At 46.1% G+C, this 21,958-nt stretch overlaps 1 protein-coding gene across 1 annotated transcript in view; it reads left to right on the forward strand.

Annotated features, from left to right (window-relative positions):
- SERPINI1 (serpin peptidase inhibitor, clade I (neuroserpin), member 1) overlaps positions 1 to 17,530 on the forward strand; it is a 142,508-nt gene extending 124,978 nt beyond the window's left edge. The window contains exons 7-9 of the mRNA XM_015429459.1: positions 8,001 to 8,087; positions 13,974 to 14,063; positions 17,186 to 17,530. Of these exons, the coding sequence (XP_015284945.1) occupies positions 8,001 to 8,087; positions 13,974 to 14,063; positions 17,186 to 17,262 (254 nt within the window). The 3' untranslated portion in view covers positions 17,263 to 17,530. The remainder of the gene's footprint in view (positions 1 to 8,000; positions 8,088 to 13,973; positions 14,064 to 17,185) is intronic.
- The last annotated feature ends 4,428 nt before the right edge of the window (positions 17,531 to 21,958 follow it).

The following is a 21,958-nucleotide window of genomic DNA, read 5'->3' on the forward strand; positions in this document are numbered from 1 at the left end:
CAGCAATTACTGCAGCTGCAACTATGGCTGCCCTGGGAAAGCTGCTCGGGAAATGTCACCAGGCTGCTGATTTGCAGTGCAACCTCATGCAGAGTTACTCCAATATAAATTCATTGATTTCTGTGGGCTTAGGCTGGAGTTAACGCTGCACAGTATTGCGTGGTCAAGTTGGCAGCATTTATCCTTAAACAGGCAGAAAGTGGAACTTTTTAAAAATTTCGTGTGTTGTTTTGCCATTGATAGTTCTTTTGAGATAGATTTGTAAGTCACCTTGGAAAGGGCAGGATGTAAATTATTTGAATGAATAAATAAAATGTTCAGGACGAAGGCAAACTTGAAGCCGTTCTGGTTCTTGGTGGTTGTACACGTATAGACCACTTTTGATGCTGCCCTGGATAGCACAGGCTAGCCTGATTTTGTAAGATCTCAGAAGCTAAGCATAGTCAGACCTGGTTAGTATAGAGATCACAAAGGAAGTCCAGGGTTGCTATGCAGGGGCAGGCAACGGCAAACCATCTCTGACTGTCTCTTGCCTTGAAAACCCTATGGGGTTGCCATAAGTTGGCAGCGACTTGACGGGAAATTTTAACAAACTTTTTTCACATCAAGAGGGGCTCAGAGTGGTTTACAACAAAAAATAAAACTTTTTTCAACAGTGACTGTGATTTACTGTTCCTTTAATAGGAGCAGTCTCCCCACACAGGTATAAGGTGTTTATTACCTTGGTGTTTTACTAGCCATCAGTCATCCGCTTGTCCTGATTTTGTGCATAGCCTTCTTAGTGAAGGCATCTTGAGATGTTATTAAACTAAACATTTTGCTCTGTTGGATGCCTGGATGTTACTTGAGCATTCTCTATGGCATCACCAGCTATAAGACACTACATGGTGCCAGAAGTTATGCATATGGATTTTTTTTTCAACTTCCACCTCCACTTGTGTTGCAAGGCAATCTGGCTGAAAATTGGAAGTGTTGGGATCAAGCTTTTCAGCTACTTCTCACAGCAGCTGGAGCAAGTAACTATTTTTAAATGGCAAGTAGCTATTTTGTTGAACTGTGTGGGAGAGGAAGCCTTGTCAGTTTATAACACTTTTGGTTTTTCCCGATGGAGAGCCAAAAGATATTGAAGAAGTCCTTGAACAGTTTAAGAAATGTTGTGTTCATCAGTTCAGATTCTGATGGGTAGAATGTTAAGAAGCAAGCGGCAACTACTGGTTTACTGCACCCTGTAATACCCATTGGGGTGTGAGAAGATCTTCAGAGAGTTCAGGATAGGCAGAAATATTTTTTATGACCCTACAGCAAAACCCCTTAAGCCTTTACAACAAGGAGACTTAGTATGGACAGAGTCCAGTGAATGTTGGCTCCCTGTGGCAGTAACTGAAAAGTATGACCAGCCCCCGTACATATGAGTGATGACTCCAGATGGATGTATTTATTGATTTGATTTGATTTGATTTATTAAATTTCTACCCCGCCCTCCCAGCTGGGCCAGCTCAGGGCAGCTTACAAACAGCATAACATTACAGTAAAATTACAATAAAATACAATAACAGCATATTAATAATAAGACAATTCTGACTATTCATATTAAAGTGCTAGTATCAGTATCAAATATTTCACAGCGGTATTACACGGGCTCTTGATTTACAGGTTTTAGGCATCAACAGAGGGTGATTTTATGGACATAGGGCAGGCTGTGTCTACTATTAAAGAGCCTATATGCAATGTGAGGAGCCTTATAATATGTCTAGTGGGAATATGGAAGATAGAGAATAGGATAACTGTGTACTTGATGAGACTCTTGCAGGCTGAAGAAAGGCATCTCAGATAGGTAAAATCTCATGGAAGACTTGTTTTTTCACCAGAAAAAAATATATGTATTCTTGTATTTTTTTCTTTTCTTTTTTTGTGGGTGGGAGATGTGATGTACTGTTCCTTTAATAGGAGCAGTCTCCCAGCACAGGTGTAAGGCGTTTATTACCTTGGTGCTTTACTGGCAGTCAATCTTGGGCCCATCCTGATTTTTTTGTGTAGCCTTTTTTGTGGAGGCATCTCAAGATGTTCAATAAACTGAACTGTTTGCTCTGTTGGATGCCCGGATGTTACTTGAGCATTCTCTATGCCATCACCAGATAAAAGACATTACAGTGGCCATCCATTGCAGTTATGCCTTTATAAATGAACATATCCATTGAGTAACTTTTTGAAAAGATCCCCAAAGGCATTGATGTGGTAAGAAAATAGTTTCTAATGACCAGAGTGTGGACTGAATTGTCATTCCTTAAGAGCTAGGGGCCTCCTTTTATTTCCTGGAGTGAGTTCCATCCCTTCCGGAGAGGTTCTAATTCCGGAAGGGTAGATGTCACAGGAGCTCTCCATTTCAATGGTGGTCTCCCTACTCCGCCTAGACTTTTAACAAGGTATTACTCATTCCTGTCTCCATTAAAGTTTCTTTCTCTGGTCTCCAATTAGGACTGGCTGTGATGCTTGTTATCGTTCACATTGATGTAATTTCCCCCCACCCTTTGTCCCCCTGCACTTCACACCTGAGGCTGGACACTGGATTATATTGAGGGATTCAAATGAACAATAAGATCACTGCTGGGAACTGGCTTCGAGCCAAGCGACAGCTGATAATTATACTGTCAGTGCCACGCTGGGACAGAACTGCAACTGCAGCTATCAAGGTCTCGTGTCCTGTAGCACACTCCACAACTCCCCAGCTGGAAAGCAGACATCTGACCTATTTGCCGAAAGGCAGTGCCCTTGGCAGACATTCAGTATTCCTGCTACTTACTTTTCCAATTGCTTCCTCCTCCATTTCTTTGGACATATGAAGCTGCCTTAAACTGAGTCAGACCACTGATTTTTCAAGGTCAGTATTGTCCACTCTGACTGATAGCAACTCTCTAGGGTCCCAGGCAGAGATCTTTCATGTCACCTACTACCTGAGCCTTTTAAATGGGAAATGCCCGTGACTGAACCAGGGACCTTCTTTTGGCAAAGCAGATGCTCTACCATGGGGCCATGCTCCCTCCCCTGACACTTGAGTCACACAGGAGCTGCTCCCTGTGAGGCTGCATCGTAGGAATAATGTCCCATCCTTACCTTGAAGAACACTTTTTTTGCCATCAAGTCACAGTTGACTAACGGCAACCCTGTAGGGTTTTCAAGGCAAGACATTCAGAAGTGGTTTGCTGTTGACTGCCTCTGTGACGTGACCCTGGTATTCCTTGGAGGTCACCCATTCAACCACTAGCCAGGGCCAACCCTGCTTAGCTTCCAAAATGTGATGAGACCAGGCTAGCCTGGATCTATCCAGGTCAGAGCCGTAGAACACTGCGACCTGATAAATGTAGTTCATCCTTACAGAGACAGCAGAAGAAGAGTATAATCTGAGACTGTCCTCCATCTCCGTGCCCCGCAATTACTGCGCTGACTGTTCTTTCAGGAAAGTAGCATGTCAGCAGGCCCTGGGAATGAGTTCATTGAATTCCTCATGGAAAAACTCTCTTGACTGATCCCAATCAAGGCAGACTGTTCATGGTCTCAGCCCAGTATGGGTGTTGGGAGGCACTGTGGCTCAGTTTCCAACATCTCCAGAGAAAAAGATCCAGTAACAGGTAATGTGAAAAACCTTTAACTGAGACCCCCGAGAGCCACCACCAATCAGGGTAGATAGCACTGGTCTGGCTAGCCCAGTGGTCTGATTCAGAATAAAGCAACTTCACATGACCCATGTACGAGCCATGTGTGCTGTGCTCATGTGTTCAAATGTCCCCAGGCACCCTGTGACCCTTGTAAGGAACTAAACAGTCTTCTCCTCGTTGACACGATCGTAGCAGCCTTCGATGGCTACAGCATCTAGTTTGGTGAACAATGTCCTAGTAAGAACAATTCTGTTCTCTCAGGTCAGCAAGCCCAGGTGAGAACAGATGGTGGTGTTTCTTCCCAGTTGTTTCAAGAGCCTTCTGCTTCTTTATTGGTCCACCTGCCGCCCTGGCTCTTCTCTTGTCCCTCCCTCCCCTTTCTTCTCAGTCCCATGCCGTACAAGATTTTTGTTATGTGCTGAACTTCCCCGAGGCTCTAAAGTTATGGAGCAATTCACAATGGAAGATCTCTGTCTATGCGTTCTCTCCCTGGAACTAAAGAGATATGAGAGATCCACATTCAGATAAACGTAGCAGAGCCTCATTTGAATGGTTGTATTCTGTGTACAGAAAGGAGGAAGGGAGGGGTGCGCAGAAGACCAGGGCTTATTTCCACTGCTTCCACATTGATTGTCCTCTCCAAGAAAACACAAGCGCTCATAATTTATGATAATGTGTGGGTTTGGGGAACTCTTAAGCATCGCTGCGGATGACCTACATGCTCTGCCTGATCACTGTTTGTTTTCTTCTCTTCCACAAATTTCTCTAGACTTTTTTATTAACGCGCTGCTGATTTATTATTTTGCAGGGCACCGATAGGTTCCACATATCTTCTTGTCTACTGCCTAAATGTGTATTTCCCTTTGTTTTTAAATCAAGTTTATGTCATTTTAATTCACTGCTGTGCAGTCCTAGCAGTATGTGAGAGGGAGAAGGATTGTCTGCTCAGTTTCTTTCTAGTCCACTCATCATTTTTATATACTTTGTTCTCATTCCCTCATATGCAGCAATCCGGTGAACATCTTTGGCTGGGCTCAGCTGGTAATTTCTGCTGACAGATCAGATTTCCATCCGTGGGGCATGATTATCCCACCCCCACCCCGCTGCACCCCAGAATACCCCCCCACGATATTGCTCCTGGTGGACAGGGGCTCCCTAGGAACAGCATAAGGGGCAGGGAGTCAGTGGTCTACCACCAGTGATGAGAATCAGTGAAAACAACACATTCATGGAAATCTTCTGATCAATTCAAGCCATCTGGTAGATTCAAGCCACCAATTTACAAGTCGGGGTCACTGGAATCAAAGGAACAGTATGAATTTAGGGTTGGTGTGTTAATTCTGTCAGGCAAGCTGGGAAGGTCTAATCCTGCTGTTTTCTTAGAGCTGAATAATGCACTTTCAATCCACTGTCAATGCACTTTAGTGATCATTTGCAAGTGGATTTTGCTGTTTCACATAGTTAAACTCCAATTGCAAGGTCCGTTGAAAGTGAATTGAAAGTGTTCAGCATGTAGAAAGCAGTATGAAAGTGTTCTTTGGTCCCTGCCACACGGCAGGAAAAAAACCGGGCAAAGTGCGGCTTTTAAAAGCCGCACCAAAATAGAGACACCGCGGCGGGATCCCCTGAGCCGCGGCGCCGTTGCTCCCCGGCATGATCAGATGCTGGGGAGGAAGCGACAGTCGGGAGGGGGAGGCTGCCGAACTGCGCATGTCTGAGCATGCGCAGTTTGGCCAGGAGCCGGGGATGAGCCAGCGGAAGGACGCGCGGGCAATCCCACGGCCAGCCTTGATGCGCCCTTTCCTGAAGAACCACCTAGGTAGGTGGTTTATTTTTGATGCGGGGTTTTGGGTGGAAGGGCCGGATCGGGAACGGGCGCGCCACGCTTCCCAGATGTTGCTGTGGGATCGCGCCCGTTTGCTGCGGCCCCGATCCGTCCCTCTCCAGGCCCAAAACCTCTCATGTGACCGGGGCCTTTATATTTTTTCCCCCTCCAAGATGCTTATAATGGATAGCTCCACTTGGGGTGTCCTTCCTAGTCAACGTTTTGTCTTTCGGACAGAACCGGAGGAAATAGCTCAGAATCCTTTTTGTTACTCAGAAAGCAGCTCTCATTTTAAATTAACGGTTGGCATCCCCTGGATCAAAGTGTTGGAACTGGGAAGCCCAGGTTCAAGTCCCCACTCTGCCATGAAACTCACGGGTTGACCTTGGGCCAGCCACAATCTCTCAGCCCGTCCTACTTTGTAGGATTATTTGTGAGAATAAAGTAGAGGCAGGAAGAAAACAATATATGTTCTTCTGAGCTCATTGAAGGAAGGGGAGGGTAAAAATGTATTAAATAAATAGATATAACCAGCAGTAATCCAGCCCTCTGTTCCAACAGACTGGATTTCTTCTGGATTGATAGCCGCAATGCTGCCTTCAGGCTATCTGCAGCAGTAGCACTCAGGTGCAGCAGAGAGAAATTTTTATTCCTTTATTACAATATTGATACCCTGCTTTGGTGTGGTGGTTAAGAGCGGTGGACTCTAATCTGGAGAACCGGGTTTGATTCCCCACTTCTTCACATGCAGCCAGCTGGGTGACCTTGGGTCAATCACAGCTCTCTCAGAGCTGTTCTCTCACAAGCAGTTCTCTCAGAGCTGTCTCAGACCCACCTACCTCACACGGTGTCTGTTGTGGGGAGAGGAAGGGAAGGAGATTATAAGCCACTCTGAGACCCCGAGTGAAGGGCGGGGTATAAATCCAACTCTCCCCCGGTGGGGACCCGAAGCAGTTTTCAATGTTGTTTTCCCTTCCTTCCCTTTATCCTCACATCAACAACCCTGTGAGGCAAGCTGGAGTAAAAGAGAGGGGCCCGAGGTCACCCAGAGAGCTTCTATGGCAGACTGGGTATTTGAATCTTGCTTTTCCAGATCTTGGTACACTTTCACACGTGCTGAAGAATGCACTTTCAATCCACTGTCAATCCACTTTAAGCTGTCATTTTGCCGTTTCACACAGTAAAATCCAGTTGCAAAGTGCATGCCTCCCTCAACCATCCTGCTGAGGTTAAAAAAAAAATGTTTCACTGAGGTAAAAATCCTTGCCTCCCACTGCCAGTGCCCTGTACAAAGCACCAGCTTTGAGGCAGCTGCCTCTGGCTGGTCCCCGTCAGCATTAGATCTATCGTTGGTTGGACCCAGCAGGGTCATTCTTGTGTGTTGTACTGCCTGCAAACCTTATTTCGCTCCAGCAGAATGCTGCTGACACAGCAAGTCCACAGGACTGGGCCATAAAACATGGAAACCGGCAGATGCGTGGAATTCGTTTGCATTTAATCTGCGAGCCGAATGTTTTCCAGCAGATTTGTGTTTTATGCTCCTCTACCTTCCCCTCCCCCACACCCCCACACCCCTACTTTTACACACTCAGATTAACTCTTCTACCATTTAAAGCTTAAGTTGTTTATGGTGGAACGTCAAGCATTAAACATACGGAAGGAAGATGAATGGGCTCCACAGCAGAGCTCTTAATTTATCTTAGCAAATAACGGCAGCGTCCCAGGTGGTGCTGGTTGTTCGCAGTTTTCTTTATTAAACTAAATACCCGGCAATATTTCTGAAGCACCGTCTTTAAATAAACTGGAGTTCCAACTGGAGGCACTGAATTTGGCGTTGGTTTATTTTTTTTGTTTTGTTTCCTTACGAAGCTACTCTCCCTTTTCAGTGTTAAGGTAATGAGAAATCAAAACAGAAGTTCATGATTTATTTATTTATTTGTCTGAGCAGGTGTGCAAAACAGGGCTGCGTGAATTGACTTCTTACATCTTCAGATCAATGCTCCCTCTAAGATGTGGAGTCTTGTGAGCAAAAATTCTACTTTGTGAGCTACTGGCGTTAAAGTTGTGAGCAAGCGATTTGGCTGTTGCATCAATTAGTTTGCTCTGGAGCCATCCTTCCTGGGCTAAGACAAAAATGTGTGAGCCGGAGGCTAAAAAAACCTGTGAGCTAGCTCACACTAACTCAGCTTAGAGGGAACACTGCTTCAGATGTTTATGCCCAGTTCAGGATCTGGTGCTTCGCACAGTAATTTACATAGTGGGTAGATCAGGTTCCTGAGCAGTTTGGTCCACACAACTGAAGGCTGCTGCATCAAAGCAGTTTGACACCCCTGGTTTAGACTGAAGTAACACTGCATGGGTCTAATCAAAGAATCCAGTCCATTGTTGCTTTAGAAGTGCCTGAAGTCCTGTGACTTCCATCCTTGTAGGTCATGCCCAATGCTTGTTTTCCTCTAAGTCATCAGAGAATGAATCTAACATTCATCCTTTGCTTTGCTTTCTCTCCTTTTCTTTCTTTACAGACAACAAAGAAGTTTACCTCTCCAAAGCAATCCACAAGGCTTTCCTAGAAGTTAATGAAGAAGGCTCTGAAGCGGCTGCTGCTTCAGGTATTCAGCACCTGAAAATTGCATATCAGTATTAACTGGCACGGCCTGCTGATGAAGGATAGGAGCTATGATGTTAGAAGTCCCTGGTTCCAATTTCAGCTCAGTCATGTTTGGATTGAGGGTTCAGGGCTCAGTGCTAGAGCATCCACTTGGCATGCAGAAGGTCCCAGGTTCTATCCCTGGCATCTCCAGTTCAAAAAGTCAGGCATCAGGTGTTGTGAAAGACCTCAACCTGAGACTCTGGAGAGCTGCTGCCAGTCCGGGTAGACAGTACTAACTTTGATAGACCAATGGTCTGATGCAGTTTCATGTGTTCAAATTCCAGCTTAGTTACTCACTGAGTTGCCTTAGGCGAGCCACTAAAGACTTCAGCTTCCTAATCTGTTATGTGTGTAGGGGCGGACAGCATATTCTTAATGTTGATGTCATAAATATCATTTCTGGGAGTCTGGGGGTGAGAAGTAGGTTTTGTCTTGAACTGCAGTTCTGAAGGGTAACTGTTTATTTTTGTGTGGCTGAACATTCTGGGAATTGGAAGCCAGATCCTATATCCTGCACATTGTTTATAGTCTAGGTTGTCTATAGCCAGTGGACAGGTATGCGAACTCATCTATCCAGGGCTGTTTTTTGTTTTTTAAAGAGAGGTGCTGCAACTCTCAAGAGGGAAATGCAGTTTCCAATCTGTATACTGAAAACTCGTGAACTTTTAAAACATTTTTAAAAGAATTTTGTCGAAGAGGTTCCGGAACCCCCCGCCTTGCATATATCTGATTTCTCAGCCAAGAACACTCTGCAGCTGATTATTTTATGCCAAGGCAGGGTCAAACTAGGGGACTGCAGTGTCAAAAAAAGGGGATGAGGAATCCCCTAGCGCCACTATTGGAAGTGCCATGTTGAATCTTACCTACCATTACAGTGATATAACTTAACAGCATCAGATATTTATTATTTATTTATTTATTTATTTATTTATTTATTTTTGCGATTTCTATCCCACCCTATCCAATAGCTCAGGGCGGCTAATAACAGTTTAAAAAATTTTGAACAATAAAACAGTAATACATACATAGTAAAAATTGGTGCTTCAACACTACATGTATTATACAAAATGCACAGCAACTCACATTTGCGGCCAGTGTTCTTGATAGTGTGAGCGCCAGGAACAGTAATTCCCCAACACAGTCGGGTGACATCTACCCCCCTAGGATACGATAGATGGATGGTACATCGCGGTGGTGGTATAGCGATGGCGGTGGCGGCGGCTCCTACCCAAAGGCCTGGGGGAAGAGCTCCGTCTTACAGGCCCTGCGGAACTGCACAAGGTCCCGCAGGGCCCGGATCTCGTCCAGGAGCTCATTCCACCAGGAAGGAGCCGCCACCGAAAACGCCCTAGATCTGGTATGGGCCAACCTCACAGCTCGGGGGCCTGGAACTTCCAGGCGATGGAGAGTCCCCGATCTCAGTGCTCTTGAGGGAACATACGGGAAGAGATGGTCCCTTAGATAGGCAGGACCCTGGCCAAAGATAGAAAGAGGTTTTCCCACCTCCCCCATAATACTAGAACTCAGGGCCACCCAATGAAGTTGATGGGTCAGGTCAGGAAAGAGAAAAGGAAGAACTTTACTCAATGAGTAATTAAGTTGTAGGGATTCACTGCCAGTAATGCTCAGCAATGTGGCGATGTGATGGCCATGAGAGCCTATGGGAATTAGATTCATAGAAGTCCACCAGTGATGACTAGCCATGCATAAAGAAGCAGCAAACCTCTGGATACTACAGCAGCATCAGAGGAAGGCCTCAGACTCCATGCCCTGTTTGTTTGGCTACCCAGGGTAGCTGCTTGGCTTCTGTGTGAAACAGGTTGCTGGACTAGAAGGACCACTGCTCTGAGCCCCCAGGGCTCTTTTTATGTTCTTATCAGATTAGGCTGTGAGAAACGGTTGTTTCCAAAAGGACTGGGAATAGCACAGAGACACAGTTGCGTTTTGATAAGGGTGCATAAATATGCGCCGTAACAAAGAAAGGGGGGAAAAGTTTCTAGGACCAGATGGTAGAACCATTTGCTTCTCGCATGCAAATATTGCTTTTTTTCCTCCACCAGCAAATAAAGTGTTGTTGTTTTTTAAAAAAAAACACCTTGATTTGTATCACAAACTGAGCTCCCTCGTTACCATTTTTCCATTAGAAGAAAAGCAGTAGGGTTTGTGGTGCCCTAATTCCAGAGCGGGTTTTCCAGCCTCTGCAAAGATCAGACTCCTGCCCTGGCCTGCTTAGCACTTTGAGGTGGGAGGAGGGATTGTAAAAATGCTGATGCAATAAAAAACAACAGTTAATAAAATACTTTGAAAAACAGAAACGTCTAAAGGGAAGCCATTAATGATTTCCAAATTTAATTACGAACAAGTCTTGCCTCTCTGCTAATATGTTTGGCCCACAGTAGTCCTTTGTACACCAGATATTAAATTTAAATCAGCTTAGTGTAGGATGGCTCGGTGACAGACACCTTGGGAATAGAATGCAGTTCATAATTCTGAAATGGGCTTCGTTCTGCCTCTGGCCGGGATCCAGCGGAATATGACTTTCTTGCCTCTCCTGTCCTGAAGTGCTGCTCCTGGGGGACAAGGGACCCCCTGAGGACAGCATTCGGGGGACATTTTGAGCTGCCAAGGGTGGGAGGGGAAGATGAAATCCGTCTGCCCCTGGGAGTGGTCCACTGGATCTGAGCCGTTTGCTCCCCCTCCTCAGCCTCTGGTCCCTTCCGGTGGCACAGTAAGATATTTTTCAGGTCTGGAAAACGAGAAATGGAAGAAAGAGCGTAGGCCTCAGTTCGTAACGTATACATCCAATATGAGTCCCAGCTCCAAAATCCTGTGCTCACTCCAGAATGGCCCGTCAGCTTCCCTGGCTGTAATAGCTGCAGTAAAAACTCCTGCTGAAAAAAAAAATGAATGGTGATGTAACACTGCCCCCCCCCCCCGGTTAACCGTGGTGTCACACTTGTGCTCAACGGCACCTCTGGGGCATGGTGTCCCCCTTTTGCCAACCCTCCTCATCAGATGCTGGGAGCCTTTTACTTACTCTTTCCTACACAAGCCCCGCTAAAGTGCTATCCCTCTAACTTGAATCTGCAGTCTCTTCCCTAGGTTTGGAGCCCAACTCACCCAGGGAGCAGTTCTGCCAATTGTTGCTCTCAGCTGCCTGGTCCTTTTGGTCTCTGGGGCCTAGCCTTTCCTTGAGAGCTGTCTCTGCTCCTCCCTTGCGTAAGCAGCCTGCAAATAAGTCTTCCTTTGGCCTTCTCTTGGTAGCCTCCTTTTCCTCCTTTTTATCAGGTTCCAGTCAGGGGAAGAGGAAGCTGCCCTGCCCCGCTGCAGTCCTGTCCTGCCCCCACATTGGCTGTTTGAAAACTCAGGCAGGCTAGTAGCAGTACGTAACTCTCGTGCCCTTCCTCCCTCAGACATGGGCTTGGATTAGGGTTGCCATTTCCAAGGCAGGGGAGGGAGAATTCTCACCCCCACACACACACACCGCCCTCCCACAATCCCACAAAATGTGGGAACAAACAGCATTCCATGACATCTTCATGTCACGTCTGGCTGCATAACTGGAAGTGATGTCACTGTGTCACCAGGTGCTCTAGCACTCACCCAAAACTCTATGGTTTTATCATAGAACTTTAATGAATCCTAGAATGCTTGCCGATGTGGTGATGTCATTTCCAGTTACGTGACCAGAAATTATGTCATGATATTGCAGGACAGCATTCCATGCATCTCCATCCCCAAAGTCTCCCAGGGTTGGATCCAGGCTAGATTGATAATTTCCATAGATTCCCCCTTTCTGCTTTCTGTCATTCGTCAACATCCCTTATCTCCCAGGAGTAGCAGTTCCATGGAAACCAGTAGACTGCAGTGGAAGGCAGGAAAGCTCCATTCTGCCAAAGGAGAATTTAGTCTGGATCCAACCCTCTCTGACCAATCAGAAGCAAGCTTCAGGATCATAACTCACCCCTTTCTGGATCAAACCCTCACTCTTTTCTTTATGATTTGAAATTAAAGAGTTTGTTAGCAATGAGTTGGTAGCTTAGTGCAGGCAAGGAGAAAACCGGTGGCAGAATTCTTCAAACAAGTTTTATTTGTCTGTCCTCCTTACAGGCCCCTACTCTACTGTTTCCTCCATTCCCCCCCCCATGCCTATTTTTCATTTCAGTCCCTAGGGGTCTAGTCTGTCCAACAACAGAGCACAGTCTTCCTAATGGGACAAACCTCTAAACGTCAACAGTGAACCAAATTACAGCTATCAAAACACAATGTAGTTAGCTGTGATGAAGGCTAACCAGAGATTTCCTCAGCCCAGGACCCAAAATCGCAATCTGAAGACAGTTTCAGATCCTCGGTTGAGAAAAACCCTGATTTAGCCTCAGCTACAATCAGCGCTGCCAAAGCACTGGTGTTAAGTGGGTCGGCAGGAATCTGCTCCAGTGTGGGGATCAGCTGCAGAGAGAGAGACAGGGAAAATACTAATTCAGATGGCTGCTCTCCAGGTATTAACAGCAAGCCAGTCTGACATCCGTACCAGCCCCTGCATGGACCGTGCATAAGCCCCACCACAGCAATGGCACGCTAATCGCATTGTCACCAGTACAATCACATCTATTGGACTTAGGGATCCGAGATCTTCTGCTACGGCAAGGCCTCTCCTGCCCTGGGCCTTCAGTCCCCTGCTGCCACTCGACAGCGCAGGGGAAGGAGGATGGGGGATGGTTGGCGCCGTGCCAACACGCAGCACCGCTCCCAGCCCCAAACCAGAAGTGATGTCATTGCATGTGTTTTAAATTTTATTGTATTTATTAAAATGTTGTAACCCGCCCTGAGCCCGTTTACAGGATGGGCGGGATATAAATGCAAAAAAAAAAAAAAGTAAAATAAATCAGTGTGACTCTTCTTCTACCAATGTTCCATTCCACTTCCATGCTAGAAGTGATGTCATGCATCAGCACAGCACTCAGTTGCTTGTCCCCCACCCACGCCACTGTAGTCTCCCGCCAGGTGCCAACGCCGGATTGGCAAGCCTAGTTGGGAGTAACCAGACGAAATCCCAGCCCAAAACCAGAAGTGATGTCATTGCATGTGTTTTAAATTTTATTGTATTTATTAAAATGTTGTAACCCGCCCTGAGCCCGTTTACAGGATGGGCGGGATATAAATGCAAAAAAAAAAAAAAAGTAAAATAAATCAGTGTGACTCTTCTTCTACCAATGTTCCATTCCACTTCCATGCTAGAAGTGATGTCATGCATCAGCACAGCACTCAGTTGCTTGTCCCCCACCCACGCCACTGTAGTCTCCCGCCAGGTGCCAACGCCGGATTGGCAAGCCTAGTTGGGAGTAACCAGACGAAATCACGAAAGTTTTGCGTAGCTTATTCAGACCTTGCCGTTCTACTGCAACACAGAATGTCGAATTCCGAGAAGGTGCTCAAGGTTATTCTGATCAAGAACAACCGAAGGTAGATCTCTCCAAATGCACTCAGACTCCACCTAGCATAAATGGGTGGCCGCACTGTGAAACGAGACCCACGGGAATGGCCCCTTTGTAACTTTCCAAGTTCTGCCTCTATGTAAGTTAATACATCACACACCTACCGGCCGTGAATCATTCCTGGAGCATAGCCAGACGCAGAGTTTCTGAGCAAGTTTCTCTTTGATTGAAGTTTCTAGCCGTGTGTCTTGTTGACAACCTCAGCAAGTACTGTTGGTTCTGAATTCTGACTTGCGGGCTTCGTGTGTCACAAATTATACGATGCCGAAAAAGAGAGTGATGTTTTAGGAGGGCACTGTTGAGACGTTTCAGACACAGCCTGTTTCTTTTCTCTTCTCCCCCACCCCCAGGAATGATAGCTATTAGTCGGATGGCAGTTCTGTACCCCCAGGTCATAGTGGATCATCCATTTTTCTTCGTGGTCAGAAACAGGAGAACAGGTGAGCGCATGGGTCTTTCCCTCCATGTTTCTTGTTTTGCCTATTGAATCCTCACTAAAATCTCCTTCTGTTAGAAGCTGTTTATATGGAACCAACTGATCAAATGTACTCAAAAGTTGGTGAATCCTGTTCAGTTCAGCGGAGCCGACCTTCAAGTATCCATGCAGAGGACTGCATCTCAGCTTCCTTTCCAAGGGAGAGGCTTCAGCTGGTAGTGAGCCTCTCTCCCACTATTTATGTTATATGATTGGTGATCATGCAGAATATCAAGGAGTTGAGAGATAGTTCTGATGAAGATTACCATTCTGGCCAGCATAGGCTTTGTACTCACCTTGGAACTCACCTTTGAGCACGAGTCGCTTTAAACCTGACAGGTGAAATTAACCAAAGGAACAGTGTGCTTGGCTGCTCTACTCTTGCTACCTTTAAAAAAAAATCTCTTCTGCCTGTGGCTGATGTTGAGTGGGTCGTTCTGCGGCTCATAATGGTTGAGTCCTCTGGCTCGTTCTCCAATAAGGAGAAAAGCCGTGGCAATCGAAACGGCAGCTCTGTAGCCAATAGTACATGGCACAAAGTTGCTCTTGCAGATTTACAGGTCGGGAAGCTGTTGCACATTTCAGCTCTCTAACTTGGGTGCATGCATCCAAACAGAGAGCCATGTACTCATGTAGACAATTTATTTATTTATTTATATATTCAGATTATATACCGCCCTGACCCCAATCAAGGCAGACTGCAGATTTACAGGTCGGGAAGCTGTTGCACATTTCAGCTCTCTAACTTGGGTGCATGCATCCAAACAGAGAGCCATGTACTCATGTAGACAATTTATTTATTTATTTATATATTCAGATTATATACCGCCCTGACCCCAATCAAGGCAGACTGTTCATGGTCTCAGCCCAGTATGGGTGTTGGGAGGCACTGTGGCTCAGTTTCCAACATCTCCTTCAGTTCAGTGCTGAAAGGCATGCTCTTCCAGACATCTCCGATTGGGCCCGAGATAATGGGCACTTCTGTTGGCATCCCTTTTGAGCATGTTGCAACTATCTGATGTTTGAAAATGATTTGGGGGAAACCTTTGTAATTCAGGATGGTGAGAGCAGCTGTAAAATTGTAGTGATGAACCATAGCCTGACAACCTTCTCCACAGAAGCGTCCTGGTGTCCTTCTCTCATCAATGTCACCTTTGATGCTGCAAGAGCATTGCCTTATTCATCCTATCAGGTTGCCCTACTGAAGAACTCCTCCAAGAGCGTCTAGTGGGAGCAAGACCGATGAGTAGTGTTGTCATTATAATGGATCTGACTAGCAAGGGCCTGTTGAGCTTTCTACCTGAAGGGCACATCTACAGATTCCACTAATCCAGAAAAAAATTCCCTGCTAACCCTCCTTTAAAGGCCCAGTTAGATAGAACTTGCTGTGGTTTTGTCCACCAGTCCACCTTCTCAAATGTTGACTTGTGGGCGAGTCTCTTTTTCTGGTTGTTTGACAGGAACTGAGCGAGGGGAATTGAACTTGGCCTCTTCCCTGGTTTGACTGTCACTGTGCTCCATAGTAAGAATTATTTTTTCCTAGCTTGGTTTAGGCTCCAGCGTTAAGCCAGACAGGAAGAAAATACTGATTTAAATTAAATAAATGTTGTAAGGTAAGAAGGAGGTAGGCTTCCGCTTCCGTCCACCGGAAACTTTATTTTCTGCAAAAAGACAAAAAAACCCAACCCCCAAACAAGATATATCACCCATTTCCTGCTTTACATATGAACAGGTGGACCTCCTCATCACATTTAGACTAACAAGCACTTTAAAGCCAGTTACAAAGAAGAACCATAAAATGTTGCACTAGAAGTAGGGCTTTCCTCTGGCTCCTGTCTCCACAATGAGTGGATGAGGAGGAGGAGATTGGATTTATACCCCACCCTTCACTACCCAAAGGAGTCTCAGAGCAGCTTACAAACTCTTTTCCCTTCCCCTCCCCACAACAGACACCCTGTGAGGTAGGTGGGGCTGAGAGAGCTCTGACAGAAACTGTTCTTTTTCAAGAACAGCTGTGCCAGAACTATGGCTTGCCCAAGGTCATCCAGCAGGTGCAAGTGGAGGAGTGGGGAATCAAACCCGGTTCTCCCAGATTAGAGTCCGCACACTTAACCACTACACCAAACCACTACACCAATCCTAGATTTCCTGAACAGGCCTCTATAATTACCCTTGTTTCTTGACAGGCAATGTGGTGTAGTGCCTAGAGTGTTAGATTCAGATCTGGGAGAGCCGGGTTTGAATCTCCACTCTGCCATGGAGGCTTGTTGGGTGACGCTGGGCCAGTCATACCCTTTCAGCCTCACCTGCTTCATGGGGGGGGGGTCGTGAGGATAAAACCAAGGAGGGGAGAATGATGTCAAAGGGTGCTTTTGGCTCCTCACTAGGAAGAAAAGTGGAGTATGAATAAAGGAACCAATTGTTACAGGGATAAAAGTCTTCTCCATGAATTATCCAATCTTGAAGGATTGGAGTACTGTTAATTTTTGTGCCACAAGGGAAACAAAAGAGCATCCTTTCTGCTTCCTCCTTCCTTCTGTCTTTCATGGTTGTGAATGGTTTCTTCTATTAAATATGTATACCCTTTCTGTCCAAAGCAGCTTACAAACATATATACGGGGTCATTTCGTAGAAAAAGAGGTGCAGGAGCTCATTGGCATAACTCATTAGCATGACTTATTTGCATATGCCACACCCCCTGAAATCACCGGAAGTGTGTCAGAAGGCAACCCCCACCGCTCAGGCTCCACTGGACTCTTTTGGATTGCTAGCTATTGGGGGGGGGATACGTGCAAATCTGCCCTCGCAGAGGAGGGAGAGCTTGGACCTGAATAAAACCTGGTCTTAAAGGTGCCACTGGGCTGTTTTGGATCGGGGGGCCGGGGGGGGGGGCTCTGCAGCTTACCTGACTGCTTCTTGCTCTGACTGAGGGCTGCTGGGAGCAGAGGGTGGGGCTTGTTGCATGTGCCCGCTCCTGTGCACTCCTGCAGGAAATGACCCCTATATATATACACACACATACACACACACATATATATATATTGTCCTCACTCAATCTCTATCTCTTCCCCCCCCCCTTCCCTTTAGGCACCATCTTCTTCATAGGAAGAGTGATGCACCCAGAAGCTATGAATGCAAGCGCCCATGACTTTGAAGAACTTTAAACTACCACAGGGGCACACAGAGATACAAACACAAAGGAAATAAGCACACTGAATTCGCAATTGATGCATTTAAGGGTTGCCGTGATTTTTTTTTCTCTCTTTTTTTGCAATGTTACCTTTGAGACACCATTTAAAAGGAGAAGAAAACGTTCCGTTTAATGCCAGCTAGAAATTGCAGGCCGTGGTTGTGGAAGAAATGCTTTCAGTATTCAAGTAACTGTTGTTGTCCTTGTGAATTGCTGTATTGGTCCTTTCAATAAAAGCCCTCTCCCTGTCAACAACTGCACGTCATGATTCAGTGAATTCAAGGGCAGAACTCTCTTGATGGAGTCGTTTCCCAGTTACGTCCTGGACACACAGTGTGGCAGGAGGAAGAAAACTGGTGGAGCAGCGGGAGGAAAATGAGTGGGGGAAAGCAGCATTACACAGTGCCGCAACATCACTTCTGCTTACATGCCTGGAAGCGGCATCACAACAACACTCTAGGAATTTCCCAGGTCTCTATGGTTGGTTGGTTGGTTTTTTGTTTGTTTTGAAAATTCCTAGAGCAGTGCTGTGACATCACTTCCGGATATGTAAGAGGAAGAGATGTCACAGTGCTGCAGCATCACTATGCCCCACTCCCAAAACCCCCAGCAGGTGGCTGGTGACCCTAGTTGCAATGGGGAAAATCAATCTTTAATCATAAACAGCATGAAGGTCTCCCTGCAACAGCCGCCTCCTTGAGTCTTGGCGGAAAAGGCAGGCTATAAATGGAGCAAGTAAAACTACTCTGGACTTCCCCTCTGCTAGGCAGGATTCATGCCTGGATCAACCATTTCTGCAGGGTCATGGGGATCAGCTTCTTTGAGAGCAAGTGGCTTTGATCTTCCCAGGTATGAGAGTGCCTCCAGCTGTAACTCTGATCAAAATGTCTGAGAGCCCCATCTCTAATGTATAAAGGCAGTGCCATCTTGGAATCGGTTGCTGTTGCAAATGGCACAGCTTCATAATCAATGGGGATAAGTGAATAATTTATCAGATTTTAATGTTTTCCTTCCTGCACACAGATTACGAGAATGGACGTGCTCCGCTTCTCCTGCAATGCCAGGGATTGTTCATGCAAGAAACAAAACCTAAACACCCCATAGAATAGAAATTGCAATGGTACTCAGTTTTCAATCAAAAATCAGATGGACCTAGTTCAAGGGAAGTCCCACAAGAACATGAGGAGAATCCCTGCTAGATCAGACCAGGGGTCCAGGTTGTTGGGCATCTTGTCTTATAGAGTGGCCAAACAGTTGCCCTGCATGGCAAACAAGGAAGGCTTGGAGTTCAAGTCTAGTCTTCAGTGGTTTGTTGCCTCTGGATGGTTAGTTATCACAAATAGTAGCCACTGATTGGCCTCTCCTCCATGACTCAATGGAGCCGCGTTTTAAAGCCATCAGTGCAAGCACTGGCAGTAGGATTTAAGTTGGTTGCTAACTTATTCCACTGATTTCCACAGTGGTTCACTGATTTCATATCTCCTTTCTTGGTAGTTTATAGATTTTTTTTTGTTGTCTGTTGTATGATTACTCATAATTTGTCAGGATAAAATGGGGACGGAAGAAGATGAGGATAAAGTATAAGACAGAGCCTCCTAGATCTGTCTTGACCCTCACTCCAAAGAAGCTATATTCATGCTTATGTGGAGTGGTTACAGAACAGAAGCAAACAGAACTAGAACTCTTCTAAGTCTCTTGACTTCAGACAATTTAGAAGGGTCTAACTCTGCTTCGAAGCTGCGGTGGCTCAAGTGGTTAAGACGCTGAACTGCAGGCTGTGGAAGGTCAGTAGTTCAGCAGTTCAAGACACGGGTGCCGCAAGACGGGGTGAGCTCCCGTCTCTAGTTCCAGCTCCTGCCAACCTAGCAGTTCAAAAGCAAGAAATTGCAAGTAGATAAATAGGTACCACTTCGGTGGGAAGGTAACAGCGTTCCGTGTGCCTTGGTGTTTAGTCATGCCGGCCACATGACCACGGAAATGTCTTCGGACAGCGCTGGCTCTTTGGCTTTGAAACGGAGATGAGCACCGCAACCCTAGAGTCGGATTTGACTGGCTTTCGAGCAAGGGAACCTTTACCTTTACCTAACTCTGCTTCAGAATGCACTGAAAAGTGTGGAAAGGCTTCAACCCTAAGCCTTGCTTCTTACGCTGCATTGAAGGTGCAATCCTGCACTATAGATCATATCCTTCTGGTGTTCATGCAAGGCAATTCTGCATGGCAGATTGTATTCCTCTAGTGTTCATGTGAGCCCATCTAATGTGCCAAAATGTACCTGCCACCAGAGGAAAGGCCCCTTCTGCCATGGGTGAACAAGGGTGCAAACCAAAAGCAAGGCTCAGGATCCAAGCCAAAGTCATATAAATAGCCCAATTATTTTCTTTTCTTCCCAGTAATTGCCAATCTCTGCTTGCTTCTGTCTTTCCACCGTAATAGCTTTTCACTGAGCAGTAAGCATGATTCTTAGGACCACTTGACTTTCAAATATAATTTCCTAGTACTTAGAAAATGTGGAAGCAATGAGCGAACAGGGCGGGGGGAACCCTTGGCATTCCACTTTTTAAAAGAATTATTATTTTTTTATTCCTGAGAACAGCCTGCTGTAAATAACAGAATGGCTCTCACGACAGCTGAGGTCTTGGGGGGGGGGGAATAACAGGGCCACCCCTGCTCACAGGAGGGAGGACAAGGCTCGTTAATACCCACGCCCCAACATGAAATTACCATTTCCTATTTTTCGATAAAGGCTGCAGTGAAGTGAGAAAGGAGGAGAAAATAACAAGAGGGAGGGTGAGAAACTTAATTTGATTTAATTTTTTAAAGGCAAGCAGCCTTGGGGAATGAGACAAATCATTATTCTACTGAAGTTAGAGACAAAACAAAAAATGCTATCCAGTCCCAGCTGACTTACGATGACCCCGCCGGGTTCTCATGGCGAGAGACATTCAGAGGAGTTTTGCCGTCGCCTGCTGCGGTGTCATGACCCTGGTATATCTTCGTGGTCTCCCATCTGAATACTGACCAGGGCCAACCCTGCTTAGCTTCCAAGATCTGATGAGATCGGGCTAGCCTGGGCCATCCAGTAGGAACTGGAATTCTATGTTCGAAGACTCAGCACTGATTTACAAGAGAGGATTTTTCGAGAATCTGGCTGGGGTTCCCCCAACCAGACTCTCATACCATCAGCCATTTGTTAAGTTCCCGGGAAGTCAGTTCTCAAGTATGCAGATCCCCAGTTGCATCCAGGACTGGGTTGGGGTGTGTGTGTGCGAGAGAAAGGGCTTCAGCCCTCTCTCCATTTTCCTGACCCAAAACAATCTCAGGTTTCGTTGTTTGCCACAGTGAGAAGCTGCCCATGTACTAACGGACTACATGTGCAAATAGCGCCCCCTTGGGGCCATCCCCTTCTCCCCCCTTTCTGCAGTGGGATTCCCAACCTCCGAGAATTACAGCTGATCTCCAAATCAGTTCTCCTGGAGAAAAGAGCTTCAGAGGGTGAACTCTTGTACCACATCCCTGGGGAGCTCCCTCCCCAAATTCAGCCCTCCCCAGGCTCCACCCTCAAATCTCCAGAAACTTCCCAACTGGGGACTGGCAACCCTATGACATAGCCCTGATCCCAACCAAGTCAGCACATGCTTGGGAACAAACTTTTCAGCAGCATGACATGTAGCCTGAAGGTAGAAGAGTTGCATCAGGGGATGTTACAATGACGTTAACACACTAAAACATGCATCTCATAGTCCACTACTAGCTTTGCATCATGGTTCATCCTAACATGGGGTAGATCAAGGAACAGTCATTTATTCAGGGGCTCTTTTCCTCCTTTCAAGTTCCCTTCAGCAAAGCTCACCTTTAACTGGCCCCGCCTGGGACTGGTGTACTTAGCACCCCATGGCCTGCCGTCGGGACAGAGCGAGCCCTGCCACTGTCTGGACTTTTGGCTCCTGTTCCCCTGACTCATATGCAGGGAAATGATGCAGAGCCCTCATTTCATGCACTCTGGGTCTGACAAAAGAAGCAAGACAGGCACCCATAGAAAACTCCTTAAAAATAATGCTCCAGTTATGCTCAAGTGCATGTGCTCTCAGACACCTTGGAGTAGACAAAGGTCCTCCTCATGGGTGGAAGAATCAATTGGCCCAGGAAAGCTTTCTCATCCACACACAGGAACACACCCTATTATTCTAGATTTATTAACCTGAAAAAAAAAAAAATAGACAAACTTTTGGTTACAGGTTCCTTGTTTCTAGTAGAGGCCAGCAGCCGCACTCTGCAAAGAAACAAGTATTAAAAGAGTAGGAAGAGAAGCTGTCCTTTGAACTGGATTTATTATCTCCTAACCCCAGGGTGTGTATCCTATTGAATGGCTGAAGTAAGGAAAGGAGAACTTCAGCAATGTTAAGTAAATCTTGAATTCTTGACTCCCAAAGAGCTCCAAAGTGGTTGATATTTTATTATTTACATGCTTCTATCAATTTACAGAACAGCTTAAGGAAGCAATTAAAAAGGGTAAGTGTCTGCCCAGAGGAGCTTACTTTGATGACAAAGAGAGGGAGGGAAGGAAGGAAGGAACTTTTGCATCCTCTACAAACTGAACCACCCTGACCTGGATGATCTGGCTTAGCACAATCTTGTCAGATCTCAGAACCTAAGCAGGGTCAGCCCTGGT

Source organism: Gekko japonicus, unplaced genomic scaffold (assembly GCF_001447785.1).
Source record: "Gekko japonicus isolate JY-2015 unplaced genomic scaffold, Gekko_japonicus_V1.1 scaffold193, whole genome shotgun sequence".
Lineage (NCBI taxonomy): Eukaryota > Metazoa > Chordata > Lepidosauria > Squamata > Gekkonidae > Gekko > Gekko japonicus.